Here is a 26,389-nt window from a genome sequence, read left to right on the forward strand (position 1 = left end):
ATTGTGTCACAATATGATCCAACCCATGGGGTACTAGATGTATAATTTGTTCATAGGATTTTACAGCTTTATACTTATAGTAGTACATTTTCTTTTCACATGTATATCGTTTTGCTTTTGGACATTGGTGCAATAGTCACACCATGGAAGTTATACTTCCATGGTCACACACAACATTGAATTCGGATGTTCTGGTTTGATTTTGGCCAAATCCTGTTCGCAGACGGATTGACTTAAGTCAGGACTTGATTCTGACTCAGACCACTAACAAATATTTTAGTGGTCTGAGATTATGACAATGTCCATTTCCTTCCGAAATTTAGGCACATTGTCTGAGTCGAATCACTCCACTCCCAGACTCACTCACTCACACTAGTACTACTAGTGTCACTAGCATTATTATAGCACAGACAATTATTAAACAGTTAGTTGTCTGTGAATATAGCAAGCAGGATTCAATGTTCCTATACGCTGTGAACGTGTGAAGACAAAATAAAATGATGGCAAATATTAACCAGATGGCATTTGTGTTATCATTTCTATGATTGTTTGTGTACTTTCGACTGTAATGCTGTGCCACCTGTGTATTTACCTGGTCTTATCGCGTTTATCATGTGTTGAGACATTACCTTTCATCTTTTCCGATGAATCATGGCAGCCAATGTCATGATTGGTCACTTTAAAATGGTCCCGCCTTCATTTGTAATGATTTATGCTAATATATGATAATAAGTGGCGTTTGCCTAATATGGTATTAGCTTGCTCGACTGCGCGTTTATTTTTTTTTACATGTTTTCATGGAGTATTGGCGATCAGGAACGGTGTGAGAACTCAGCGACTTTGTCCGGATTTTACGCGGATTGTTACTTGAATCTTTTACGGGATTAATGCAGGGAACACTGGAGATAACTGAACGCGGCGTAGGCTAGTTTCCTTTGTTCAGAATGGCCAAAAGTCGAGTACTAAGGGCATGGAATCTTATCGTCTTTGGGTCAATGTTTCAAGCAGTTGTGATTTTAGGTAAGTCAAGTTGCGACTCTCTTCTCTCGCCCAGTCAAATATAACTCTTGTCTTAAGGTAGTCACAAAATAAGTAATTGGTTGACCCGATAGTTAGTGACTTTTAGCATTTGAGTCGAGATCGTGTGTGGTGCAGATATGGTCGTAGTGCAAGGGTCATTTATCGTCCACACGTTGACAAAGGGAATGTCTCCGTGTATGTGTTTAACCGCTACGGTGATTTCTGTTTTAACGATAAACCCCATCGGCATCGCACAAACTGTTTTATCTGAACTTTGATAAGGTCTGATTTAAACTCACTGTCTCTATTTTAAGCATATATTTATGTATTAATAGATGGCTATGTGTTATCATGGCAGTGAAGGCGTTTAGATCAAAGGTTTCTTGAGAAATACTACATTAACCAGTGTTCTCAGTACGAGAGGTCAGTAACCACGTTGTAATATGTTCGTTCACGCAAAGCGTAGCTTAGCTACAGCCTACAAGCCCGTCTAGACTAGGTCATACGGACAAACGGATGGGAAAAAGTTACAGTGCAGATTGTTCCTTATATGACCACGATACATGGCCATTTTCATCGTTTTGCGAGGTTGGAACAGACTCCACACTTCACTATATTTGCGTAATGGGGGGCCGGGTTAGTATGGTTTGGCAGACGGGAACTTGAACGTACATGTAGGTTGATGCACACGGTTTTACTCAGCAGCATGAGGAACAGTATGTTGTAGACTTGTGTATCATTTTTGTGTGAACAAACTAAGTGTTTGGCCCTTTGGGTTCGTAGATGAATGTATTATTTACCCACGTCGTACAGTCCACCTTTCACTGATTCACACAACCGTGATAACGTGTGATTGTAGCAGGACGTAAACTGTCAACATGATGATATGCGGCTCTGTCGGGTTATGAAGTTGTATTCGAAGCACAGGGGCGACTCAAGAGATCAAACACAGGCAATGTACAAGATTTGCCACAAATCAAATGCGATGTTGCTTTACATTGAGTGTGGTTCAGTTTATGGACAAAAAACAAGATATAATCGATGGAAACAATTAGGAGGAATGCAGGACCGGTATTTTATTGTAGAAATTATCTGCTGCCTTGAAATTGAATTTCAACGATTTTCGGTGTAGTACACAGACAACATGATAGAGAACGGATATTGGGTCCCAATGACTTGACTGGAAATGTCCAGTGCATGATTAGTCAGCCGTATGCAGTTGTGAAATATCTTCCTGGAGTACACCCGAGTTACTGTTGCAAATGTTGAGACCAACAGCTGGACTCATCCAAATTAGAGTTATAGAATAATAGTACAGTAGTCACCTCTTGTGAAAGTTAATGCGATTGAAAAGCCATTAAGTGAGCAAAGATTGTTGTAAGAGGCAACACCAACACAAAGACATTATGACATTTCAGTATTGAAGGATAACAATAGATATAAAGGCATATATACTGGCATCTGGTGATTACTGTATGAACTTTAGTGAGCACATAAGACTACATACAAGTGGTGGTTTTTATATGGAATTGTTCTATCATTTTGTAAAGTGCACTTGTGACCACTACATAGGTGTAATGACTGTCTGTAATCATGGAGATATGTACTTCCATATTGTAATTAAGATTTTGAACTGTTGGATGTATGTTCCAGCAAAATGGAAGTCATTGTTGTGGATGAAAGTTTAACAGATTGGCACATCAAGATTTAGAATGGTCACATGATCAAGTTCGTCTTTCACAGACTCTTGAGTATAAAAGAGTTTTTGATGTGCGTAAGGGAGGAGACATGAAGTTAAGATACATAACTATACTCTTTGGTTTAGGCTCATTTTAGATTTAAATTGAAAATATATTTAGTGAATTTGCTGTGGAGGTTTGTGACCTGTGTCAGCATGTATTATTAGCATACATTTGTAAATACCAAGTATTATTGTAGTAATTTGTGACAGGTCAGTTTTATTATAAAACTGATAAGGTTCAGTAGTGCTATAGGCATGGCATGTGTGTGTGCAAAAACAACTTAATAAAGTCAAAAACTATGGGACCGATTGCCATGATATTTGGTGGGTATATTACCTTGGGTGTCTAGTTGGGAAATTACTCAAATCAAAATGTGTGATTTGGGTCAAAAATGTGATTTTTGGTAAAAAAAAAAAAAAAACTACTAACCAGATCGATCTGAAATTTGGGTGGAACATTCTTACTGAATCTTAGACGTTAGAGGTGTTTAGATTTAAGAAGTGTTCGTGACACGATGATCCCATCAGTGATATGCAAATTAGGTCTTAAATTGTGTCATTTTTAGTCCCCGCGGACGAAGTCCGGAACGGGGACTTGTGGATTGGGTTCCGTCTGTCCGTGCGTCCGTCCGTCTGTCCGTCCGCAGTTGGTTCTTGGAGATGCCTGGACCGATTTATTTCAAACTTGGCACAGGGGCAACATGCTATGGCATACATATGCACGTCAATTTGTTTTATGATACGATCCAATATGGCCGTCTAGCAACCATTTTGTTTGTGAATTTTCCCTGTCTAAAGCCATAACTCAGACATGCTTGAACAGATCTCATTCAAAGTTGGTATTTGGACAGTGTTCTATGACATACATGTGCATATTCATTGTTGTCATGATACGATCCAATATGGCCACCTAGCAGCCATTTTGTTTGTGAATTTTCATGTCCAAAGCCATAACTCAGACATGCTTGAACAGATCTCATTCAAAGTTGGTATTTGGACAGTGTTCTATGACATACATGTGCATATCCATTTTCATTGTGATACGATCCAATATGGCTGCCTGGTAGCCATTTTGTTTGTGAATTTTCATGTCCAAAGCCATAACTCAGACATGCTTGAACAGATCTCATTCAAAGTTGGTATTAGGACAGTGTTCTATGACATACATGTGTATATCCAATTTCGTCGTGATACGATCCAATATGGCTGCCTGGCAGCCATTTTGTTTGTGAATTTTCCATGTCCAAAGCCATAACTCAGACTCCATTTTCATCGTGATATGATCCCCCATACCCAATCAATCCTTTATTGTTGTAGGCTTGTTCCATGTCCAACAAGCACACACAACATATCTAAGTCTGTTTGTTTTAGGTTCACAAATGTTGTTGCGTGATCACAGTAGTGATAATTCCTTAAAACCCAATTATAGCGGGGACTATGTCATTCTCAATGACTTGTTGTCAAAAATATAGTTCCATAACTACTGGGCAGATTGGTAGGGATGTATCTGGGGATGTGTAGGTGAAGCTGTATTCATAATGTGATGATCACATCAATGATATGCAAATTAGCTCTAACAATCTCAATCATGGTAAAAACATATCTTGAAACTGCATGGTGAATGATGGGTTGAAACTTGGTGGGGATGTTTCTGGAGGTATCATTCTGCAGTTATTGTTGAAAATATTTCGACACAGTTGGCCCTAGCACCCATGACCACACCCTTAGCAACAGTGAAATGAGGATGCATATTAGAAAGATAACAACAGGAATGGGTAGGTAAGTGACTAAAGATTCAAAAAATGTATGGAAATATGCCTAGCATCAGGACCACGCCCATATTAACAGCCAAGTACAATTGTGCTACAATGACATTGGTGCTATTTTTGCAGATGACCTTTCCTGGTTTCTAAACCAAAAGAAATATTTTTGATTTTGGCTCTAAAGTGCTTGTTGTGGCAGTGTTGCATTACCAAGTATTGTAATAATTTAGGACTAGTAGGATGTGTTGTTTGAGGCAGAAATCCCCCCCCCCCCCCCATTATGATTTTTAGAGCAAAATAAAATATTTTAGACTTGCAGTGTTTGGGTTTCTGTATGTATTTGGGTTTCTTTGTGTTCTGTATACTATCATCACCTCCATGTAGGAGTGGGTAGTAAGTCTGATACTTATTTAGATGACATCTTGTGATGAATTTAAGTGTGTAAAAGCTAAAGTATAGTATGCTAGGACATTTAATATGCCATGCTTCCTTCACAAGTGCCATTACTGAGTGTTAAGAACAAGGTCTTTGGGAAACTTACTCGACAAAATGGTGGTCTCAGCCACTACAAATATGCCTTAGTTAGAGTAGTAAACAATGGTATTTTTATGGTTGGTCATGCCATTACAGCAAGACACCAGGTCAATGGAACATGTGACTGTGGGTTAGCTGGCAGTGAAGCCACCTGGGGAAACCCGACACTGAGACTCAAAAGGTCTGGAATGTCAGGCAAAAGTGCTTGGTTAGTTTAAACATCCTGGAATCGTTGAGTCCATCATGAGTGAGTCCATACTGATACATGTAACAGGCAAGAGTTGGACAATATAGATTGAGAATATGCCCATATTGGCAAGTACACAGTCAAGAATCAGATGACCAGAAGTGTCTTCTCAATGTTGTCGGCTCATAAATCATTCCTGAAAGCTGAGATTTGGTGTCTCTCATTTTAATCATCATGATGAAATTAGAATTATTGTAAGCACCAGAGTCATTTATCATGCCACAACATCTGCATGCACTGAACTGTTGAAGCTTTTGAATGTTGAAATTCTATTTGCATGTATAAACCCCCTAACTTATTGGAATTGGGCACTCTCAGCCTCAGGGCTTGAACTTAACTTTTCTGAATACTATTTTCTCGTGCCCGAATGACAAACCTACTTGTCCACAATTTTTACCTCCCATAAGGGTACGGGAGGTATTAAAACGGGAATGTCTGTCTGTCTGTCTGTCCGTGTGTGTGTCTGTGTCATCATTTTCTAAAAACCGGCTGGCTCAATTGTAATGAAATTTGGAATATGTAATCTTTAGGGTAATGGCTAGACCTGATTAGGTTTTAACCCTTTGAACCCTGAGAGGGTATAAATTGGGTTCAAGTATCATGTAACATAACCCCTGGTGTCCAAACTGACCAAGGATGACCCAAGAAAACTATATATTTATGGAATCTATATATATCATAGTTCCTAAAAATATGCAAATTTTGTCATGTGACCTCATTAAATATTCAAAATGGCCACCAAACCAGTAAAGTTATGAAGTATTTTTCACATTTTTATAATTTGTATTGGTGAAAGTACAGAATTCTCAGTTTTTTATAGCATTTTAGCCCTAAATGTTACCAGCCTGTGGAATAATATACAAAATATTACATAATATGTAAAGATTTATGTATAAAATTTTGATTTTCACCCTGGTAAACAAGTGGTAACTCGTTATTTTTGTATGCAATTCAAGGAGTGGAAGTACCATATTGCAGGATTGTTTGAGTCCATACTGACCAATAATGATGTGGTGAAACCATATATTTTTGAACTGATCATAAAAAAAGCATCCCAAAAATATGCAAATATTGATCATGTGACGTCATATATTCAAAATGGTCGCCTTTACAATAAAATTATTGAATTCTCTGCCTTTTTTTCAATTTGTATGGGTAAGAGTATAATATTTTCAATTTGTTATTGCATTTTAGCCCTCAATGTTACAAGGCTGTGGCACAATATGGAAATATTACATCATATGTAAGGATTTAGGAGCAAAACTCTGATTTTCACCCCATACAACATATGGTGAACATATAGTAATTTGGTACTCTTGAACGGTGATTCCGAGAGAGACAGTGCCATATTACAGGATCATTTAAATCTAACCTGACCATATTTGACCATGCATAACCAAGTATTTTTGGAATTACCAAAAGATAGTGGTCCCAAAAATATGCAAATATCAGTCATGTGACCTCATTAAATATTCAAAATGGCTGCCATTACAGTCAAGTTGTGGAATTTTATGCACATTTTTCAATTTGTATAAGTCAGAGTACAATATTTTCAATTTTTTATTGTAATTTTAGACCTCAGTGTTGCAAGGCTGTGGAATAATATAAAAATATGACATCAGATGTAAAGATATGGTTTTAGTCATTATGTACTAGGCAAACATACAGTAATTTGATATGTTCGGCATACCATTCAACAAGTGAAATAGTCATATTACATGGGTGCCTTAGTCCAAACTGACCATGTTTTACCATACGTAACCAAGTATTTTTGGATACATACAAAGAAAGTGGTCTTACAAATATGCAAATAGGTCATGTGACCTCATTAAATATTCAAAATGGCTGCCATCACAGTCAAGTTATTGAATTTTTCACAAATTCTTCAATTGCTATTGGTGAAACCTGAAACATTCTTCATTTTTCATTGCACTTTGTTGTTCAATGTCTTAAGCATGCAGAATTATATGCAAATATTTTATAATATGTAAATATTTGGGCACCAAATCTTTGTTTTTAGTCATCATGTACTGGGTAAACATATGATATATCTGTGTGACATGATGCAAAATATGTAAATACATGTATCATATTACAATACAAGTGTGCTGGAGTCCAAACTGGCCTAGTGTCATCTGGTATAACCACATATTTGTGGAATCAAAATGCAACATGGATCCCAAAAATATGCAAATTTCTGTCTCATGACATCATTAAATATTCAAAATGGCCTCCAATACACAAATCATAGTTTTCTTGATATATTTCTTTCTGTATTTTGCATGTGGACATAAGACTCTAGACTTTTCATATCATTCTATTGCTCATTATCACATGGTTGTGCCTTAGCATGCAAATATACAACAACAAACAATATCTATAACATAAAAATGATCTTTAATATTCATCAAGTGCTGAATGTAGGTGGACTGTGGTAAATCTGAAACGTCATCCCAAAATTCAAAAAGGAGGAGTGTCATATCACTAGGGCCCTAGGTCCCAGGCCCTCGGACGAATGTGATTTCTCTTTCTCTAATATTACTATACACTTTTCAACTCAGTGTGACACAGAGGACCCAAAAATAAATAACTTGGTCACATAACTTCACTGCTATTTCAAAAATAGCTGACAGTCTCTAACTGATATCAACAATATTTTCGGTTGTGTTCATCAGAAGTGTTGATGATTGAACTTATGATGGGCAACACATGTAACAATAAACTTACATGAATTTAAAATTTTTTTTTTTTTACAATGTACATGTGCTACTGTTGACCTCGTTGGCATGTATCACATTGTGGTATCTAAACTATCTAGATGCGTACATAAACCTACATTGCTTCATTTGTGAACTACATGTAAAACTGTAAAACCAAGTTGATACTGGAAGATAACAAACAACAAGACACTAACAACATCTTGTATGATGCCCTCAAATAAACTAGTGATACAGCATACAAATGTTAGAATTTGAGCTACAAACAACTATACAACACTATTTGCAATATAAATATGTAGATGATAAAATAAGGTACAAATCATAGACTAATATTGTCATGAAAATGAGTGCATGTAGGTTTTTTTTTTCCATTTTGAGAATATACATGTAATACCACTGTCAATGTTCATCCTTATTTCTTGAGTGTGTGAGAAGTTGTAGCTCACTGTTCAATCAAGTAATGCCTCTTCCTTGTAGTTGTACACTCTGTTGGGTATGAAAATTGTCCATACACAGCTCATCATCAGTATTGAGTAGAATCTTCAAAATATCAATTTCAATAGGTGCAGGCTTATCCCAGGTTTATTGTATTCTTTTCCTGAAATTCAATAATAAGAATGACAAGGTTTATTATTCTCAATATTTCTTTTGTATGTTGTCTCTAGCTGATGTCAAAATTGCAAATCATACAATGCACTATGAACAAAACACTTGAACTGAAAATAAAAATTGCAATGAGGAAAAAATGAAAATAATTTTCATTGTACAGTGGCATGCCGACATGTATGCATGTCTACATTTTCACAATTTTTCAACATTGCTAGAGTTCAAACATACATGTACTCTGTAGAACAAGAAATGAACTATGTGTATCTTGCTATTATTTCAATGAAACATGTACATAAATGTCCACCTCTGAGATACACTTCACACATAACATTACATAAGCAGATGACTTATCTCGATAGTTCAATAGTTTATGTAAATACTCATGAAATTCAGTTGAACACTTGTCAAGAAAAGTTACAATTTGTTTATATAATTTATTATATTTTTACTTTGATCTGAACTGATTGATATGTGTAACCTGACTCGGACATACAAATGAAGTATCAAAAATAGTATTGCTTGTTTTGAGATAATAACCATGACATACTAAAAATCTGACACTCTAAAAAAAATGGAAATTAGAAATACATGGTCACCAAATTCTAGTAGTTTCAAAATTCATTTCTGGCTGTTTTGAACAGAGTACACGAATACATTTCATTCATAATACAATACATGGAAAATTCTGAACATATTCATATTTACCTTGATTGTGTTGAAGTCTTCCAAAGTGCTCCCAATTTTATCTGCTTGCCTTCAAGGGCAAAACTGCTGCGCACTATTTCTGTCACCTGGCATCAACACATGTCTGTGTTGACATCCCAAGTCCCGTTGCATTCTATGTATAGCATTCAGATTTGCGATGTCAAATATGTTGACATTGTTATCATTCAGATAATTACTTTACAACGAACAGTTTGTTTGATTGCCGTACACCACAGTGTTTATCGATACCATGCCCACGCTGACGATCATAAATACAGCAATGCCTATCATAATTTCGGAGCGTCGCCATTTTGACATCGTAGTATTACGATTAGCTGATCTTACACTTCTTCGATGACACGACACTGGCCATTTTACGACTGAGGTTCAATTTGTTGACACTACAATCTCTAATATGGCGGCCCTTGATCCCATGTGTGCCTATACACAGTTCTGACGTCTTGAACACTGATTTTCAACAACAAAAACATCAAAAATAGCCTAGAAACTTCCCCATCCTGCTGCGGATCTGTGCGTAATGGTCGCGTTCTCGCCATTTTTAAAAACTCGTACAAATTGTGCCCAAAATTCATGTAAAAATCACGGTTTTCAAACACGGTCAAACGTACATACTATAACAGAATGGGTGTATGGTTCCCTAGCTTACTCATATCTGATAGCTGGCCCCTCAGCAATGTCTTTAAAGGCGCAAAATCTTGTACGACGTTGGGGGTATTACAAACAGGCCTGTTATAACGCATGCGCGTTTAGCATATTACCGAGCCGAGTGTTAAGGGTTAAGCCAGATCTATTTATGTTTACTTAGAGAAATTTGCATATTAATGAAATCAACTAATTAAAACAATATCTTAAGACTGCATACTTCAATTTCAATATAATTTAGTATATTCGTTAAATATAACAATATACATTTGTCCTATAAAATTTGTTGATGTACCTTACAGTGTTAATGAATAATTTGCATAATTAATTATTTTTGGTAATTAGGCTATATCTTAAGAATGCATACTTCATATTCAACATAATTTAGTACATACTTTAACTATAAGAAAACATATATGTCCTATCAAGTTTGTTGATGTACCTTACTGTTAATGAATAATTTGCATAATTAATGATTTTCGGTAATTAGGCTATATCTTACGAATACATACTTCAATTTCAATATAATTCAGTACTCACGTTAACCATAACAATCGCATATGTCCTGTAAAGCTTGTTGATGTACCTTTCAGTGTTAATGAATCATTTGCATAATTAATGATTTTCGGTGATTAGGCTATATCTTCAGACTGTATACTTCATTTTCAATATAATTCCGTCCATACGTTAACCATAACAAATCACATATGTCCTATAAAGTTTGTTGATATACCTTAGTTTTAATGAGGCTATATCTTAACCCTTTCACCACCAATGGCCTCATGGGATTGTGTGTTGTCCACCAGCCCCCTCACTAACATAATGTGAGAGTGAGTGTGGTGTAATCAAACTGATATAAAAATACTTAGAGTTGCTTATTTTAAAAAAATAAGGTATCATTTGAATTGAAAATAAATTTTCTACATCATAGTAGCAAATACATACATTCAAATATCACACACATAACCGAAATATGAATTAATGTAATAAAATATTAATAAAACAAACATAGAATGTTTATTTATTGACATATCACAAATAAACAAAATATTTATATTACAAACAAAATTCAAAATACCAACATATATGTTCCTACAAAACTTCTGTATACTGGTTAAATGGTCAAAATCGGCGAAAATTTGTCAGAAAATGTTATTTTTATTCGTAAAAAATTTGAACGACAATAATTAACGGCCCACTAATCCAATTACAACGTAATAGTCAGCCCCGCACCGGTAATCAAAGGGACAAAAATATCTGAAGTCGTCGCCCCAATACTTTCTGAAAAATCAGTTTGTGTAATTATATATCATTATTTGACAGAACAACAAAAAAATGCCCCCAAGTTGGTAGTTTATGAGTCCAAATCCGGACGCCAAAGTGACGCTTTTCGCCGACATGCTTACCCACGAAAGCAAATATGCAGTCGGGACTTTGAAGTTACGTTGCGATAATCTGATCCTTCCATATACTGTATTGAGTTCACTCAGCCATCTCCTTGTACAAAACATCGTATTCATAGTCAAAATTGAGTGGAAATTTCTATGAACAACACCTTTATTTACATTGCAAACGATGTTAGGGGAGACAGATTTTGCTTTGGCTTTGTTGAAATTTGAAATTTACATTGAAAAACTCGCGTAAAAATCCGATCGGAAAATCGACCATATCACCCTGCGACTCAAATCTAACACGATCAATGCACCATTCACCAGCCAGATGAAAATGGTCGACATGTTTGTTGACTAGCCGAGAAGTGCATAAGGAACTTGTGAGGCGGTCCGAATAAATAGATGTAAAATCTGACGTTTCAAATTAAAAATTCTTCTTCAAGGTATTTTTAGGCAAGACATATTAGGTAAATACCTGAATATATCTGGAACACTTAGTTGACTAGCCGATTGTATGAATGCCATAGAATTAGAAGGCATCGAATGAATAACATTGAAAAAAGTAAGCGTGAAACTGATTTGCACAGGAAAGATGTAATCTTTTTGTTTCGTTATTTTTTTAACGATGAAGACTACGCATAAATGGTCGTAGTTTGGGCTCATGAATAACGGCCAATAGGTGTTTACTTTTATTGTCTAGAACCTGTCAAGTACATGAATATACATTGAGACTTATGAATATTCATCGTAGTACATCGTAACTACTAGTAGCTACTCGTCTTTACTCGTTACGACGCGTAATTACGATGTGTTTGATTTTGATGTCGTCCCTTAAGAATGCATACTTGAATTTCAATATCATTTAGTACATAATGTTAACCATAATAAAGTGGGTACGTCCTATAAAATTTGTTGATATGGCATATAGTTTTAATGAAAAATTTGCATAATTAACGATTTTAGGTAACTAGGCTGTATCATAAAAATTCAAGCTTCAAATTTCATATAATATTATAATATGGTACATATATCAACCATAATAATATGCACCTGTCCTACATGTATGAACTTTGTTGATACAACTTTTACCTTTAATTTGCACAATTAGTGATTCCCTTACAGGAGGCATTCAGTTTAAATCTGGTTTTATTTTATTATATATTTTGTGAGTGTCTAGTTCAGGTTTTCCATTGTTTTCCAAATGGTCACTGTGTTGTTTATTTCTTCCTATCAGATGTACAGCCATTACGGTGATTCATTACATTTTGTACATGTATATTGTCTTTTTAAGTTGATGTCAGTTTCCGCACCCACTATTTCTTGCGAGACTTCTTAATTTTCGCTATTTTATTATTATTTTTCTTGAATATGTTTAGGGTTGGCATGAAAAACTAGGTACAGTTATGATGAAAATATGTGTAATTTTCTGATACATAGACAGGCCAGTAGTGGCCAAACTTATGCGACAAGCGTGAGAAAGACCCGAAGTGTACATGTAGATACAAATCTACAATTCAGCTGTTTTTGCCCCAACTATTGCGTGAGACATTTTTAAATCAATGCCTGCCTCTAGAATTTGAAGAATGAATGTGCAGCTTTGTGAAACACATAATCAATCAAACTGGTATGTCTACGAATTTCATCCCATAGAACAACAAAATACACGACAAGACTATGTATGCATTTACCTAAAATACTATATAACTTGTTGGTGTCTTCAACCAGTTGTAAACTTCGAAATGGTCGGAAAATTTAGTCAAAAACATGTTGGATAGCTAGCAACTCTCCCTGAGTCACAGTGATTGTAAACTACTCGGAAATGGACAGGAAATGGTTATTTAGCTTAATGTATGCAAACACACATCGTACAATAAACATTTAGAGATCCTTTGATGTTCACCGCAGTTGCGTATCCTGTGGGTGGAGGAGGGTCTATGGTTGCTCTTGGCAATTGGTCGATCATTCAGGTTACAAATTTGAAAAAAAAAACTTCGTTGATGGCATATTTTTAGTCCCCGCGGACGAAGTCCGGAACGGGGACTTGTGGATTGGGTTCCATCTGTCCGTCCGTACGTACGTCCGTCCGTCCGCAGCTGTTTCTTGGAGATGCCTGGACCGATTTATTTCAAACTTGGTACAGGGGCAACATACTATGGCATACATATGCACGTCAATTTGTTTTATGATACGATCCAATATGGCCGCCTAGCAACCATTTTGTTTGCGAATTTTCCCTGTCTAAAGCCATAACTCAGACATGCTTTAACAGATCTCATTCAAAGTTGGTATTAGGACAGTGTTCTATGACATACATGTGCATATTCATTGTTGTCATGATACGATCCAATATGGCCGCCTAGCAGCCATTTTGTTTGTGAATTTTCATGTCCAAAGCCATAACTCAGACATGCTTGAACAGATCTCATTCAAAGGACAGTGTTCTATGACATGCATGTGCATATCCATTTTCATTGTGATACGATCCAATATGGCTGCCTGGCAGCCATTTTGTTTGTGAATTTTCATGTCCAAAGCCATAACTGAGACAAGCTTGAACAGATCTCATTCAAAGTTGGTATTAGGACAGTGTTCTATGACATACATGTGTATATCCATTTTCGTCGTGATACGATCCAATATGGCTGCCTGGCAGCCATTTTGTTTGTGAATTTTCCATGTCTAAAGCCATAACTCAGACTCCATTTTCATCATGATATGATCCCCCATACCCAACCAATCCTTTATTGTTGGAGGCATATTCCATGTCCAACAAGCACACACAACATATCATTATCAATGACTTGTTTCATTGTGAGTTACAGATTACAAAAATGTAGTCAGTGCTTTTGACAGAATATGGAGAACTTGGTTCAAAACTAGCTTCACGAGTTATGTAATGGGTCACAGTCTATTACATATCACCCATACTCTTGAGTTTCATACTCAGGGTTCTGCCAAGCTTGAGAGTAGTCGTCCCGGTCACTAATTGATATTCATGCTAATTTGCTTAATTTATATTCATGAATAAATTAATTGTACACTCAAGTCAAAGTACATGGTGTATGATCAAAGTTGCTAACGAAAAAGTTAAAACCAACTTTTCTTTCTCTACAGATTTATAACTCTAATCTCAATTTTTTTTTCAATCACAGGTTTTGATTAGTTTTCTCAGAAAAGCTAAAGTTGTTTCAATCAAACTAAATATCCAAACCGTTTCAAAACTCTAAAAAGTTGCGTATACCCACACATACACATCTCGTCTAGATGAAATCTCCTGCTACATGAGACCTCGAGATAGTTTGTGACGTCACCACCTGCCATTTTGGAAATTACATGTATTCGTCGTCGGGCTATGTACGATGTCAAACTACTAACTAAAAGTGTTTTCAGAGTAAAATTGAACAGAAAACTAATGATCGGACACAACGTCAACACTTTATAAAAAGGTATATGAGGCTGTTATACTTTTTTGACAACACTGAAGAATGCTAGTCGAAAGACTGCAGCATCGTGTTTGCCCTGTAATTCACACGTACTGTACATGATATCAATGTATAGCGTCAGCTGTTGTCAGTTCATACTTCGATACATGTACATGAACTTTGATGTCATTTTTGCCCTGATTCAGTGATTGGCATGCATGTAATGTAAATGAGTCACATTGTATTTTCCCGCCCAAATAAGAAACTTCACAAACACATGCATTCAGGGCTTGTTTGGGTGTTTTAAAATATAATTCTTGGTCGTTGGTATTGCTTGTAAATTTACAAAAAATAAGATGTTGATTACATGAGATTCTGTGCTAAAATCTAGCTTTCTTATCACCGGAAAATATGTCAGTGGCACAGTGTAATAAACATGAGGTTGACGGCCACATTGATTATTGCAAGTGTGAACTATAGTGATTTCTATTGGCCGTTTTTCATGGAATTATGAATTGAAACGACCAAAATCAAACAAAAACAATAAATATATGATGTAAAAGTTTAAAAAATTCTAATTTTGAAACATAGTGGCCATGATTCTGTAATTCGTACAGATGTCAATTTACCGAAAATTGAGTTAGCACTCACAGAACAAATCATGTAAAAGTCACTAAAACACTCTTCATGTTCAAATTTTACATAACAACATACCCACCTTCATAAAAACGATAGTCGATAACCTAAAATGCTGCAATGACTGATAAAATCCTCTATTTCTTGAGCGAAAAAAACTTCGTCAGGCTCGCCAACGGTCACTGCAGTGCACTGATAGCATCTCGGATTTGAAGGGAAATCTCATTAACATATTAAAATTCGTACCCCATTTAATAGCCTTTTTAGTAGATGTACAAATTTTAGTGTAGGTACAATACTACTAGAACATGTACATTTGTAGGTATATTATTAGTACATGTATGTACAAACTTGTAGGTACAATACTAGAACATGTACATTTGTAGGTATATTATTAGTACATGTATGTACAAACTTGTAGGTACAATACTAGAACATGTACATTTGTAGGTATATTGTTAGTACATGTAGAAATTTGTAGGTACAATACTAGTACATGTACATATTATTTAGTACATGTATGTACAAATGTGTAGGTACAATACTAGAACATGTACATTTGTAGGTATATTATTAGTACATGTATGTACAAACTTGTAGGTACAATACTAGTACATGTACATTTGTAGGTATATTATTAGTACATGTATGTACAAACTTGTAGGTACAATACTAGAACATGTACATTTGTAGGTATATTAATATTATTATTGTTATGTATGTACAAACTTGTAGGTACAATACTAGAACATGTACATTATTTTGTAGGTATATTATTAGTACATGTATGTACAAACTTGTAGGTACAATACTAAAACATGTACATTTGTAGGTATATTATTAGTACATGTATGTACAAACTTGTAGGTACAATACTAGAACATGTACATTATTTTGTAGGTATATTAGTACATGTATGTACAAATGTGTAGGTACAATACTAGAACATGTACATTATTTTGTAGGTATATTATTAGTATTTAGTAAAAATGTATGTAAATTTCCCTAGCAACAAGACTAGCCCATAGCAACAGCCAAATAATCACACATATTGCAAAGATGACAACAGGAATAGAAAGACAAATGAATAAACATTCATAAAATGTATGCAAATGTGTCTAGCAACATGACCACGCCCATAGCAACAGCAAAATGATCACATATATTACAAAGATAATATCAGGAATTCATACAGCCAAATTATAGCATATATCATAAAGATAGCAACATGGTTGGCTAGGCAACTGGATAGTCATTCACCAAATGAACACTTATTGTTAGCATGGACTACCATATGGATAAACATTTTTAAAAACTGTACAGTTGTGCTACAACGCCATTGGCGGTATTTTTAATAGTTTATCCTAAATAGGTACTCAAATAGCTCTTTTCAACACAAATGCTGAAAGAGTGTAGCAAAACAAATCTTCAACTTTCTGTAAAAAATTGCAGCAAATTTCAAGATGTTTCAAGACAGTTGTAGTGTTTACTACAAAATGAAATCCATTTTCAAAAGCTTCATTGCATCATTGCCATACCACTACCAAAACAAACAAAAGTCCAACACATAAGGGTGAAGATAACTTTGCCTTTATGCATAACAGCTGAGTAACCTGTCTCACTTCTGTTCTCCTCAGAGGAGAATTCTCCTGTCTTTGTAATTTCCCTATTTGGTGACTACTTCTTCAAAGTCAAAAGTGACACATTTGGTCAATCTATTGATATTCGCATACAGTTTTCTAGTTGACTTCTCATTAAATTACCATTTAATTCCCGGATTTGAGAACTGCTGAAAATGATGGACTCGGTCTATATTCACGGTGACGCAAAATCATGCGTATTATACACAATGGAAATTAATTTTACGCATATTTGATCGAACGATCTGTATCCTTTACGCAACGAATTTTGTTACAATTCCCATGTCCTCTCGACTGACGATACGGCATCGTACTGAGTGAGAGTCAATTGTTTTTATTTTGATACATAATATTATTATATATACAAGTTAAACCTCAGACCACTAACGAACTTGTACCCTGGCCCTGTTACAATCAATGTAAAAAAAACACAACACTAAATGTTGCAATTTTTGTTGCCATTGTTGTGTCTAACTGGAAAATTACTAGTAGTATACAAACACAGCTGCACAGGTTCAAATGGACACTCAACACGTCACGCTCCCACGTCAAAGAACTCACACTGTAAGACATGCCTAGCCATGGTATAGTTCTCTTCAGCATGTTCAGGTTTTATTTACAAAAACAAAAATAGTCGGAGACGATACGGCATGGCACCTTCAGTTAGCACAGGTCTCTTTTGAAAGAAGACGAAACCGCTTCGTGTCACTTTGTACGTGGTAATGAAGTCAATAAAAAGAAAATGAAATAAAATGAATCAGAATACATAGTTTTCAAGAGGGACAGGTATCCGACAAAACTTTCTGCTACGACGACTCACTAAGATTTTGAAAGGTCAAAGATTGTACTATGACGACACATGCAACATCCGAAATATTAAACTAAAGTAAAGGGAAGGGATAGAGGGGGAACTTAGTGTTCAACTTAAATACTGACGTAGCCATGGAAAATCTTACTTGCGTGTTTTTTATTAAGAGAAGCAATTCATAGACACAGTGACTTTAAAAACCATAGATTTTGTAATACATTTAGTGTACACGTAAAAACAGACCGTTCCGAGACTTTTGTCACGGCCCATCTACCCATGAACAGTGGACTTGCCCACAATGACACCACATGTTTATCTGTGTTGTCTTCAAGTGAAGCCTTCTCACCCGATATCTCTGTAAGTTCGATCGTAGTTCGATGGGTACGAAAATATTAGTCCATTTTCGTTTCGATTACAATTCAATAGCTAAGGAACTAGAATGTACCATTTTGTTCATTTTAGTGAACATCAGGGATTCGTAGATAAGTGAACAAACATTCAAAAAATGTATGCAAATATGTCTAGCAACATGACCACGCCCATAGCAACAGCAAATGATAGTGTATGTTGCAAAGATAACAACATGGTCGGATAGGCAACTGGATAGTCATTCTGCAAATGAATACCTATGCCTAGCACGGATCAGCATGTGCATAAACATTGATAAAACTACAGTTGTGCTACAACACCATTGTTGCTATTTTTCCTTGTGTAAAAGACATCACAAATCTTTTAAATAAAACGATCCAAAACATGGAATGTGACACTTTATGTTTGTCCCATTCAGAATGTCTGCGATCCAAGAATATACTGTGGAAACAGAACAACATAAAACAGCTATAAATAAAGAAATGCTGCAGAGAGTATCTTTCTATCAGAAAGAAATCAATGAGAGGAATATGGTGAGGTACACACAAAATGATCTCACAAAAACTTTCCAGTATATTTAACTGTTTGCTTTATGGGAAATTATAATCATAATAGTCACTCTATCTATGAAACCTGTCAGACAACAAAGTTATGCAAATACATCCCATTTGTATCAAACATAGTTTATACTATTAAATTTATTATAAGACATAAGTCCATAGTCACAATGTTTCACAATAGTTTTCCAAATTTACATCTTCAAGTTGCTCTTTTAGTGATCTAAGACTAACAATTTGCAAGTAAAATATTATACTAAAAGCCATAAAAAGTACAAATTCAGAAAATGCATACAATTGACAGGTATAGGAACTAGACGAGGTACATAAGGTAATCAAAGACACTACTAATTGACAGAAAACACTTCAATTTGGAGCACAAAAAAGTTGTAGTACTAGTAGGAAATTATGATTTTACTAAGGAATGTAGCAACCCAGAACATATATCGCACTGCACTGTAAAATTCCCACAATGCAGTACGATTTATACTCACGAGAGAATGGCCTGCGCACAACAGAGACATTCACGAACGCACTGCGCAGGCAAAAACTTCCAGCGTTCGATCACTGTGTGCATCAGCCTAACCGAGGTCTAGTGTAAGGGTGACCGGTGATCAACACAGAGTTTTCAGTGCTGCTTTCGAAAGTGTAGAGTACGGACGTTTGTCGCATGTGTGCTACATTCACTTATGAAAACTCTTTCACTCTGAAATTTTTATTGTAAGAATTTTATTTGTTGGTGTCGACAATTTGTATTTTAAATTAAAGTCATGCCGAAGTTTTCCAAACGACAAAGGCAATCCCGTGAAGCAAGGATTCGTGGGCGTGAAGCCACGTCTTTTGCCCCAAGTTCGGGCAGTACATGCAGTAGTACTTCTACGGCCATGATGGCCACATGTGGTGATACCGATCGAAATCCCGGGTCTGACGATCGCAAAATCGCGATCGGTCGTTCTTACTGTGGATCATCCACTATACTCGATCTTTTGTCTGAAGTGCCGGACAGAGCCTGAAGAGAGCTCTGCCATCGATTTGGATTTTGTCATCTGGAAGAGCATAGAAAATCCGATGTCAGAACTACATGCACTTTTTGCGATGACAAATTAATGACAAATTAAGTACTGCATTTTGTATTTCAATATTGGAAAATACATCGGCTGTTTCAAATGCTATCTAGTCTGTGCAAACACATACCAAGTACCGTGTACTGTATACCATTGGAAAGCTTAGACCTTACTCTACAATAGTACGATCCGTAAAAATGAGCTCCTGGCTTTCTATTGGAATAATAAATCTTGATTTTGAGGAAAATCCTTGATTTTTATGATTTTGTCTATTCTAAGAGAATAATTACATCGTAAACAACAAAATGATCGTACCTTGGCAGCCATTGCTCCTACCAGTTGACCCATAAGGCCCTTGCAGTGATTGAAGTGGATTTGGCGAAGTAGATAGCAAAAAATGTCCAAAAAAGGGTAAATTTGACATTCTCATTTGCATATCAATAGTTTTGCAATGAAAAAACAGAGGAAGAATAGAAAAATATCGGAAAAATCATAAGAATCTCGGGTTTTCAAATATTTTATTGTGAACGAGGCTGCAACCGAACCCTCTAAGTTATGGCTTATTCACTGAGAACACCCTGATTATATGAAATTTTAACACAGCGCCCTCGTTTGACAAACCTAGGACATTCGTATTACGGAATCGTGATGCATTTAGGGATACATCGTTTACAGTGTATCGATCACACTGAGGATCAGAGAAACACCTTTGTTTCATTCTAATGTCATTCTATTTTGGTAACAATGTATCATTTTCACGTACCGTTCACGTGAGCTTGCATTTTAGGCAAAACGTGTAGGACAAATGGAGTGCATACAGACCCCTTTCTTGTATTGCATTGTTTGATATTTGGCATTAGCCACCATGGCTAAAAGAGTGTTATTTTCATCAGCCACAAAAAAAAAATTATTACTAATAATATTAGCCACAGATTTTCCCCGACAGTAGGTTATAGTTATACAAATTGAATGAAAACTCTAACTGTAGGCCATACATGTATTTCATTAAGTTATGTTCAACATTAAATATTGTCATTCAACACAACAGCACTCATTCTTTCATTGAAAACTACAACATAAACTGTGTTCAACCTAAATTCTGTGTTTTTACAGGACATGTACATACATGTAGACATTAAAGCAACAGCATGACCCATCAGTGAAATACTACGTTTCACCTGGGTTTCAATAATCTCGTTGTAAAGCGTTACATTGCTTTTCTTCAATGTCTGCAGTAGTATAGCTAATGGTCCCACTGCATCCACCACTATATTTATGAATTGGGCAAGCGAGTCATATTGCTTTAAAGCCTGGGTTATGGAATTTTGCTCTCACTTATGTCTTGTCATTGTTGAGGCGAAGTACCTATCCACTTCCATCCATTTCATTGCGACTATATCCAAGATTAGATTCGCCTGAGATATTGCTGAATGATGCTTTCTATAGCTTGTTTCTGAAAACTTTATCCAGGAACTCTCTTACTGACTCCTCTACTTTCCAACATTTATATGGACGATTGAATTCATTCTCAGTTATGCCTATTTCTTTCAAAACCGATTTGGAATTACTGTATACGGAGTAGACTTCCTTATCGTCATCATTATCTGATGAATCTGACTGTGTTATCGCGGGAGAAGTCATTTATTTGTTTATAAGGTGTCAATGGAGATAACAAAAGGGAAATTGAAAGTAAACTGCTGCTTGGCTGTGTACTACTGTTGTGAACAGAGAACTGCCACTTGACTGAGTACTACTGTTGTGAACAGAGAACTGCCACTTGACTGAGTACTACTGTTGTGAACAGAGAACTGCCACTTGGCTTTGTGCTACTGTTGTGAACAGAGAGCGATGCCTGTGACAGGTTGGGATGATTGATTTATGGGACTGAATCCATTATCTCATCCATGTCAATTGTCATCATCAAGGTACAAATACATGTAAGCTTAATGCATTGTCAAGGCCTGTTGCTCGTGTGTGGAGGAAATGGAGCCCGCCATGCTGACTGTTATTTTCTTGTACGTCAGCATCCGTTCTGCGTGTGGCTGTGGAAATCCGGCCGTCTAATTCACTCCCCTGCTGACCGTCTGAGACTGGTGGGGGATGAGTATCTTTTCAAACATCTGGTTCTTCGATTCTTGCATCAAACATTGAGTTATATTATCCTCTCCATGAGTAGGATTATTCAAAGTCGGTATTGTTATAGTTGGATGAAGTCCAGAACATAGAATTGCATATTGTGAAACCACCTCAGGTGATGGTGATGGGTTTTCAGGTTCCAATATGCTAGGACTTTCGACTGGTTTGAGTGCCGGTCTGATACTAGGCACAGGTCAGGTGTGGTTAGACATGGACACCCTTTGTAGCTGTGCTGCCTTCTTCGTTATAGTTAAGTTCCTCATTTGAAAGGTCCATTGTTCACGTATATCAGATAGTTTGTTGCACTCTGAGTGCAACTTACGAAATGGCCACTGAAGAAGGAAAGGCTACCAGTGTTATTAGCTCCTCTGTCAGCGAAAGCTGAAAGCCTAGCTTTAGGTATAGGTTGTATAGAGTATAGAGAGTAGAGTGAATCATAGGTGTCCGTCAAACTTTTATATTTTCATTATCTTTTCCGAATGTGACAGTCAGAATTCTTCGATAATTGGTATGCATGTTCCCTGGGGGGAGGCTATTCAGATTTGTTCATGCCAAGTTGATCTGTGCCATTTTCAATTTTTTATGACTTTTTTTTTCATAAAATGTCATTTTCATCATCTCCTTGAAAACTTCTTGTCAGATTTCTTTGATATCTGGTGTGTTGATGCGCAGGGGGTAGCTTACTTAGATTTGTTAATTTCAATTCAGCACGTCTTCTTTTCTATTTTTTATGATTTTTTTTTTGTAATTAAAAAAAAAATGAATATGTTAATGAGCATTATGACCGCCGCCATATTGGAAATCAGTCCACGAGACTTTAGGTAAACTGCAACTTTTCAAAAGACACTATTGAAGTCAAACAAGCAATGTAATATGTGCTGTAGTCTTAATTCTATGCATTGTGCGCCCAAATGACAAATATTTGTTTGAAACAGGGTTGTAAACTTCAAATCCAAATTCTCCACCCTCCTACAGAATGGTTCATTCCAGTATACGCACCTCACGATCAAGTGATGAAGTCGTGCATGCCTGAACTGAAGTGTATGGGACGATTTTTGACAGAGTCAGTTGTCAATAAAAACGATAATACTCTTTCTAAAATTATCACATTTTGAAAGGGAAAGTACTTTGTGGTTCATTTATGGAGTTTTGTTTTTGTACGATCAATATTGGTGGCAAAATTACAGCGTCAAAATTACCGATGTGGTAATGCACGACAAGTGCCGTACGGCGACAATCCCAAGTACCCGGATGCACGAGGGACTAACCCGGAAGCAAGTCGTTGCCAGCCATACATTACAGTGGTAACATCATCCGAGAAATCGCTGCGTTCAGAATGTCATTATTCACAGAATTGTTTTTTTTTGAGTGAAAACCCGTCTTAAATTGTATACTATAACTCTAACAAATGAAGACATGTCAAGTTATATTTTGAAAGTTGTATCGCTAGTTTGAGACGATTTCCTCACGTACTATCGAGGCTTGGACCTCCAGTTCAGTGGGAAGTTTAGCCAGTCCGATAATTCTTTCTGGTTTAGTTTACAACACTTTTGATCACACAGATTTTGTTTTTGTGATGAAAAGAAATTAAAAAAAGATCACTTCAACCATTGTGTTGTGTTTTCTTTATGAAAGGTAATCGAACATGAACGAGTGTTACCACTGTAACGTATGGCTGAGAATGACTCTCTTCCGCCGTACGGAAACTAAGATGGCGATTAATACATTTCTTCCCTATATATATCTCCTACAACTAGTACAAGTTGAATGTTGTTGACTTGGTAAATTTGTTAGAAAATTGAAATTCAAATTGCCTCAAAATTATTTTAGATCCCTAGTTTATTTCATTCATCATTAACATTTTCCAGGGTTAAAGCTGTAAGACACTGGAATTATTTATAGCCAACCTCAAAATCCTCTTTTTTTTCTTTTTCTTGTGTGCATTTCCCAGTCATTTTTTTTCTGAGATTTTGTGCAATTTTTCATAACAGTAGATTTTTGTTATAAAATGGTGACTATGGTATAAAAGTACAATACATTACTTCTGTGTAAAATGTGTTTTATAGTGAGACATCATATGAAACCAGTAACCACTTTATTACATCGCTAAAACAAAACTGCATAGTGAAGAACTGAACCACTTCTACATGTCACCAAAAAAAAAAAAAAAAACCCCAAAAAACAGCGGAGCTATTCTGACCGATAGGTCGCTTGTTGAGAAAGAAGGAATGGTAAAAGTGTTTGCTTAACCGATCACTGGATAGTTCAAAGACAAGAACAAACATGCTGTTACAGTGTTACACCCTTAGAGGACACAATGAAACTGCTTTAAAAAGGGAAACCAAATAAGAATGGCCTAACATCTGTTATATCTCAGGAGTACTCTTGAGATATAATTTGCTGATGGCCCACTCAGGCTACCACTGATTATGTGATGAGGATGGAAGATTTATGGACATGAAAGTACTTTGATAACACACATATTTCCAGTAGAGGAAATCTGTTTTCAGTTCAGGACTATAGGTCACAATCCTTGGGCTACCAATATCTGAAATGTACCCCACTACACATGCACCAAAGAAAAAAGCTAATTTCGAGCCCTGATGATACATGTACATGTACGCTCATGGCAGTGTAGTACAGGTGTAGGAACACAGTTTGAATACAATCAATACAAAATGTTTCAATGTACCCAGTACATGTTATGGATTACTACAATATACATTCAATACATATATAGAAAAATCATGATTTTGATTCGAAAGTTTTCTACAAATGAACGTTTTCTGTCTAATTATTGTTAACGCAACTGAACTTTAATAAGGTTCAGTAGTGCTATAAGCATAGCAAAGTGTTTAAACAGCTTACAGTCAAAAACCATTGCCATGATATTTGGTGGGTGTATTACCTTGGGTGTCTAGTTGGAAAACTGTTCAAATCAAGTGTGTGATTTGGGTAAAAAAAATGTGATTTTTGGTCAAAGAAGCTATGGTACAGATTAGTCTGAATTTTGGTGGGAACATTCTTAGGAGTGTTTAGATTAAGAATTGTAATGAGCCCATCGGTGATATGCAAATTAGGTAGAAAAATGTCGCTTTTTGGTCAAAAGTCTTTAATTCCAAAACTACGGAGCAGATTGGGCTGAAATTTGTTTATGAAGAAATATTAAGCATATGATAATTCGATCAGTGATATGCAAATTAGGTGTAAAAATGTGAATTTTGGTCAAAAAATTATATCTCAAAAAGTACTTGGTCAATGACACTGAAACTTGGTGAGATAATTCTAGAAGTGTTATTCTGCAGATTGTCATCAAAACATGTTGATGCAATTGGCCCTAGCAACCATGACCACACCCTTATCAACAACAAAATGGCATTATATTTTGGTCTAGTATTAGTAACAACATCATCTTGTCGGCAAGTTACTAAACATTCAAAAAGTATATGCAACAAGGCTACACCCTTAGCAACAGCCAGATGATCATATATATTGCAAAGATAACAATAGGGATTACTAGGCAAATGAGTAAACATTCAAAAATGTATGTAAATGTGCCTAGCAACAAGACCACGCGCATAGCTACAGCCAAACAGTAGTGTATTTCACAAAGATACATGTAGCAGGGATTCTTAGACAAATGGATAAACATTCAAAAAATGTATGCAAATATACCTAGCAACCATGACCCATGCCCATAGCAACAGCCAAATGATTGCATATATTGCAAAGATAACAACATGGTTGGATAGGGAACTGGATAATCATTCAGCAAATGAACACCTATACCTAGTATGGATCAGGATGTGGGTAAACCTTTTTAAAAACTGTACAGTTGTGCTACATCACCATTGGTGCTATTTATTGGTTGTTGTGTCTTTGCTGACATGATGTACGTGCCCCTTTCCGCTTGTTACATATCTGAAAATTGCTGACATTATCTACGACCCCTGTCCGCATATTACACATCTGAAAGTTACTGACATGATGTACATGTATGTCCCCATATTACGATATCTGAAAATTGTTGTTGTTGACATTCACTTCACTGAGAATAACACAATAAAAACATATCCAATACGTTTCACAAATGTGATGCAATATTTGTTAGTGCTATCAGACAATAGTTTAAATGATATTGACATTAATAGACATAGTGAGTCCCCGCCGGACGAAGTCCGGGATGGGGACTTATGGATTGGGTTCCGTCCGTCCGTCCGTCCGCAGCCATTTCTTGGAGATGTCTAGACCGATTTTTTTCAAACTTAGTACAGGGGCAACATACAATGGCATACATATGCACGCCAATTTGTTTCATGATACGATCCAATATGGCCGCCTAGCAGCCATTTTGTTTGCAAATT

General features: G+C 36.1%; 1 protein-coding gene across 8 annotated transcripts in view; it reads left to right on the top strand.

Annotated features, from left to right (window-relative positions):
* The first annotated feature begins 804 nt into the window (after positions 1-804).
* LOC144447869 (neogenin-like) overlaps positions 805-26,389 on the top strand; it is a 281,364-nt gene continuing 255,779 nt past the window's right edge. For 7 of the 8 annotated variants that reach the window (XM_078137986.1, XM_078137991.1, XM_078137990.1 and 4 more), the window contains exon 1: positions 805-1,020. In XM_078137986.1, the coding sequence (XP_077994112.1) occupies positions 945-1,020 (76 nt within the window). In that variant the 5' untranslated portion in view covers positions 805-944. Of the gene's footprint in view, positions 1,021-1,378; positions 1,444-26,389 lie in introns of those variants that run through there. The other variant, XM_078137989.1, reaches the window with a different exon arrangement.

Source organism: Glandiceps talaboti, chromosome 16 (assembly GCF_964340395.1).
Source record: "Glandiceps talaboti chromosome 16, keGlaTala1.1, whole genome shotgun sequence".
Classification (NCBI taxonomy): domain Eukaryota; kingdom Metazoa; phylum Hemichordata; class Enteropneusta; family Spengelidae; genus Glandiceps; species Glandiceps talaboti.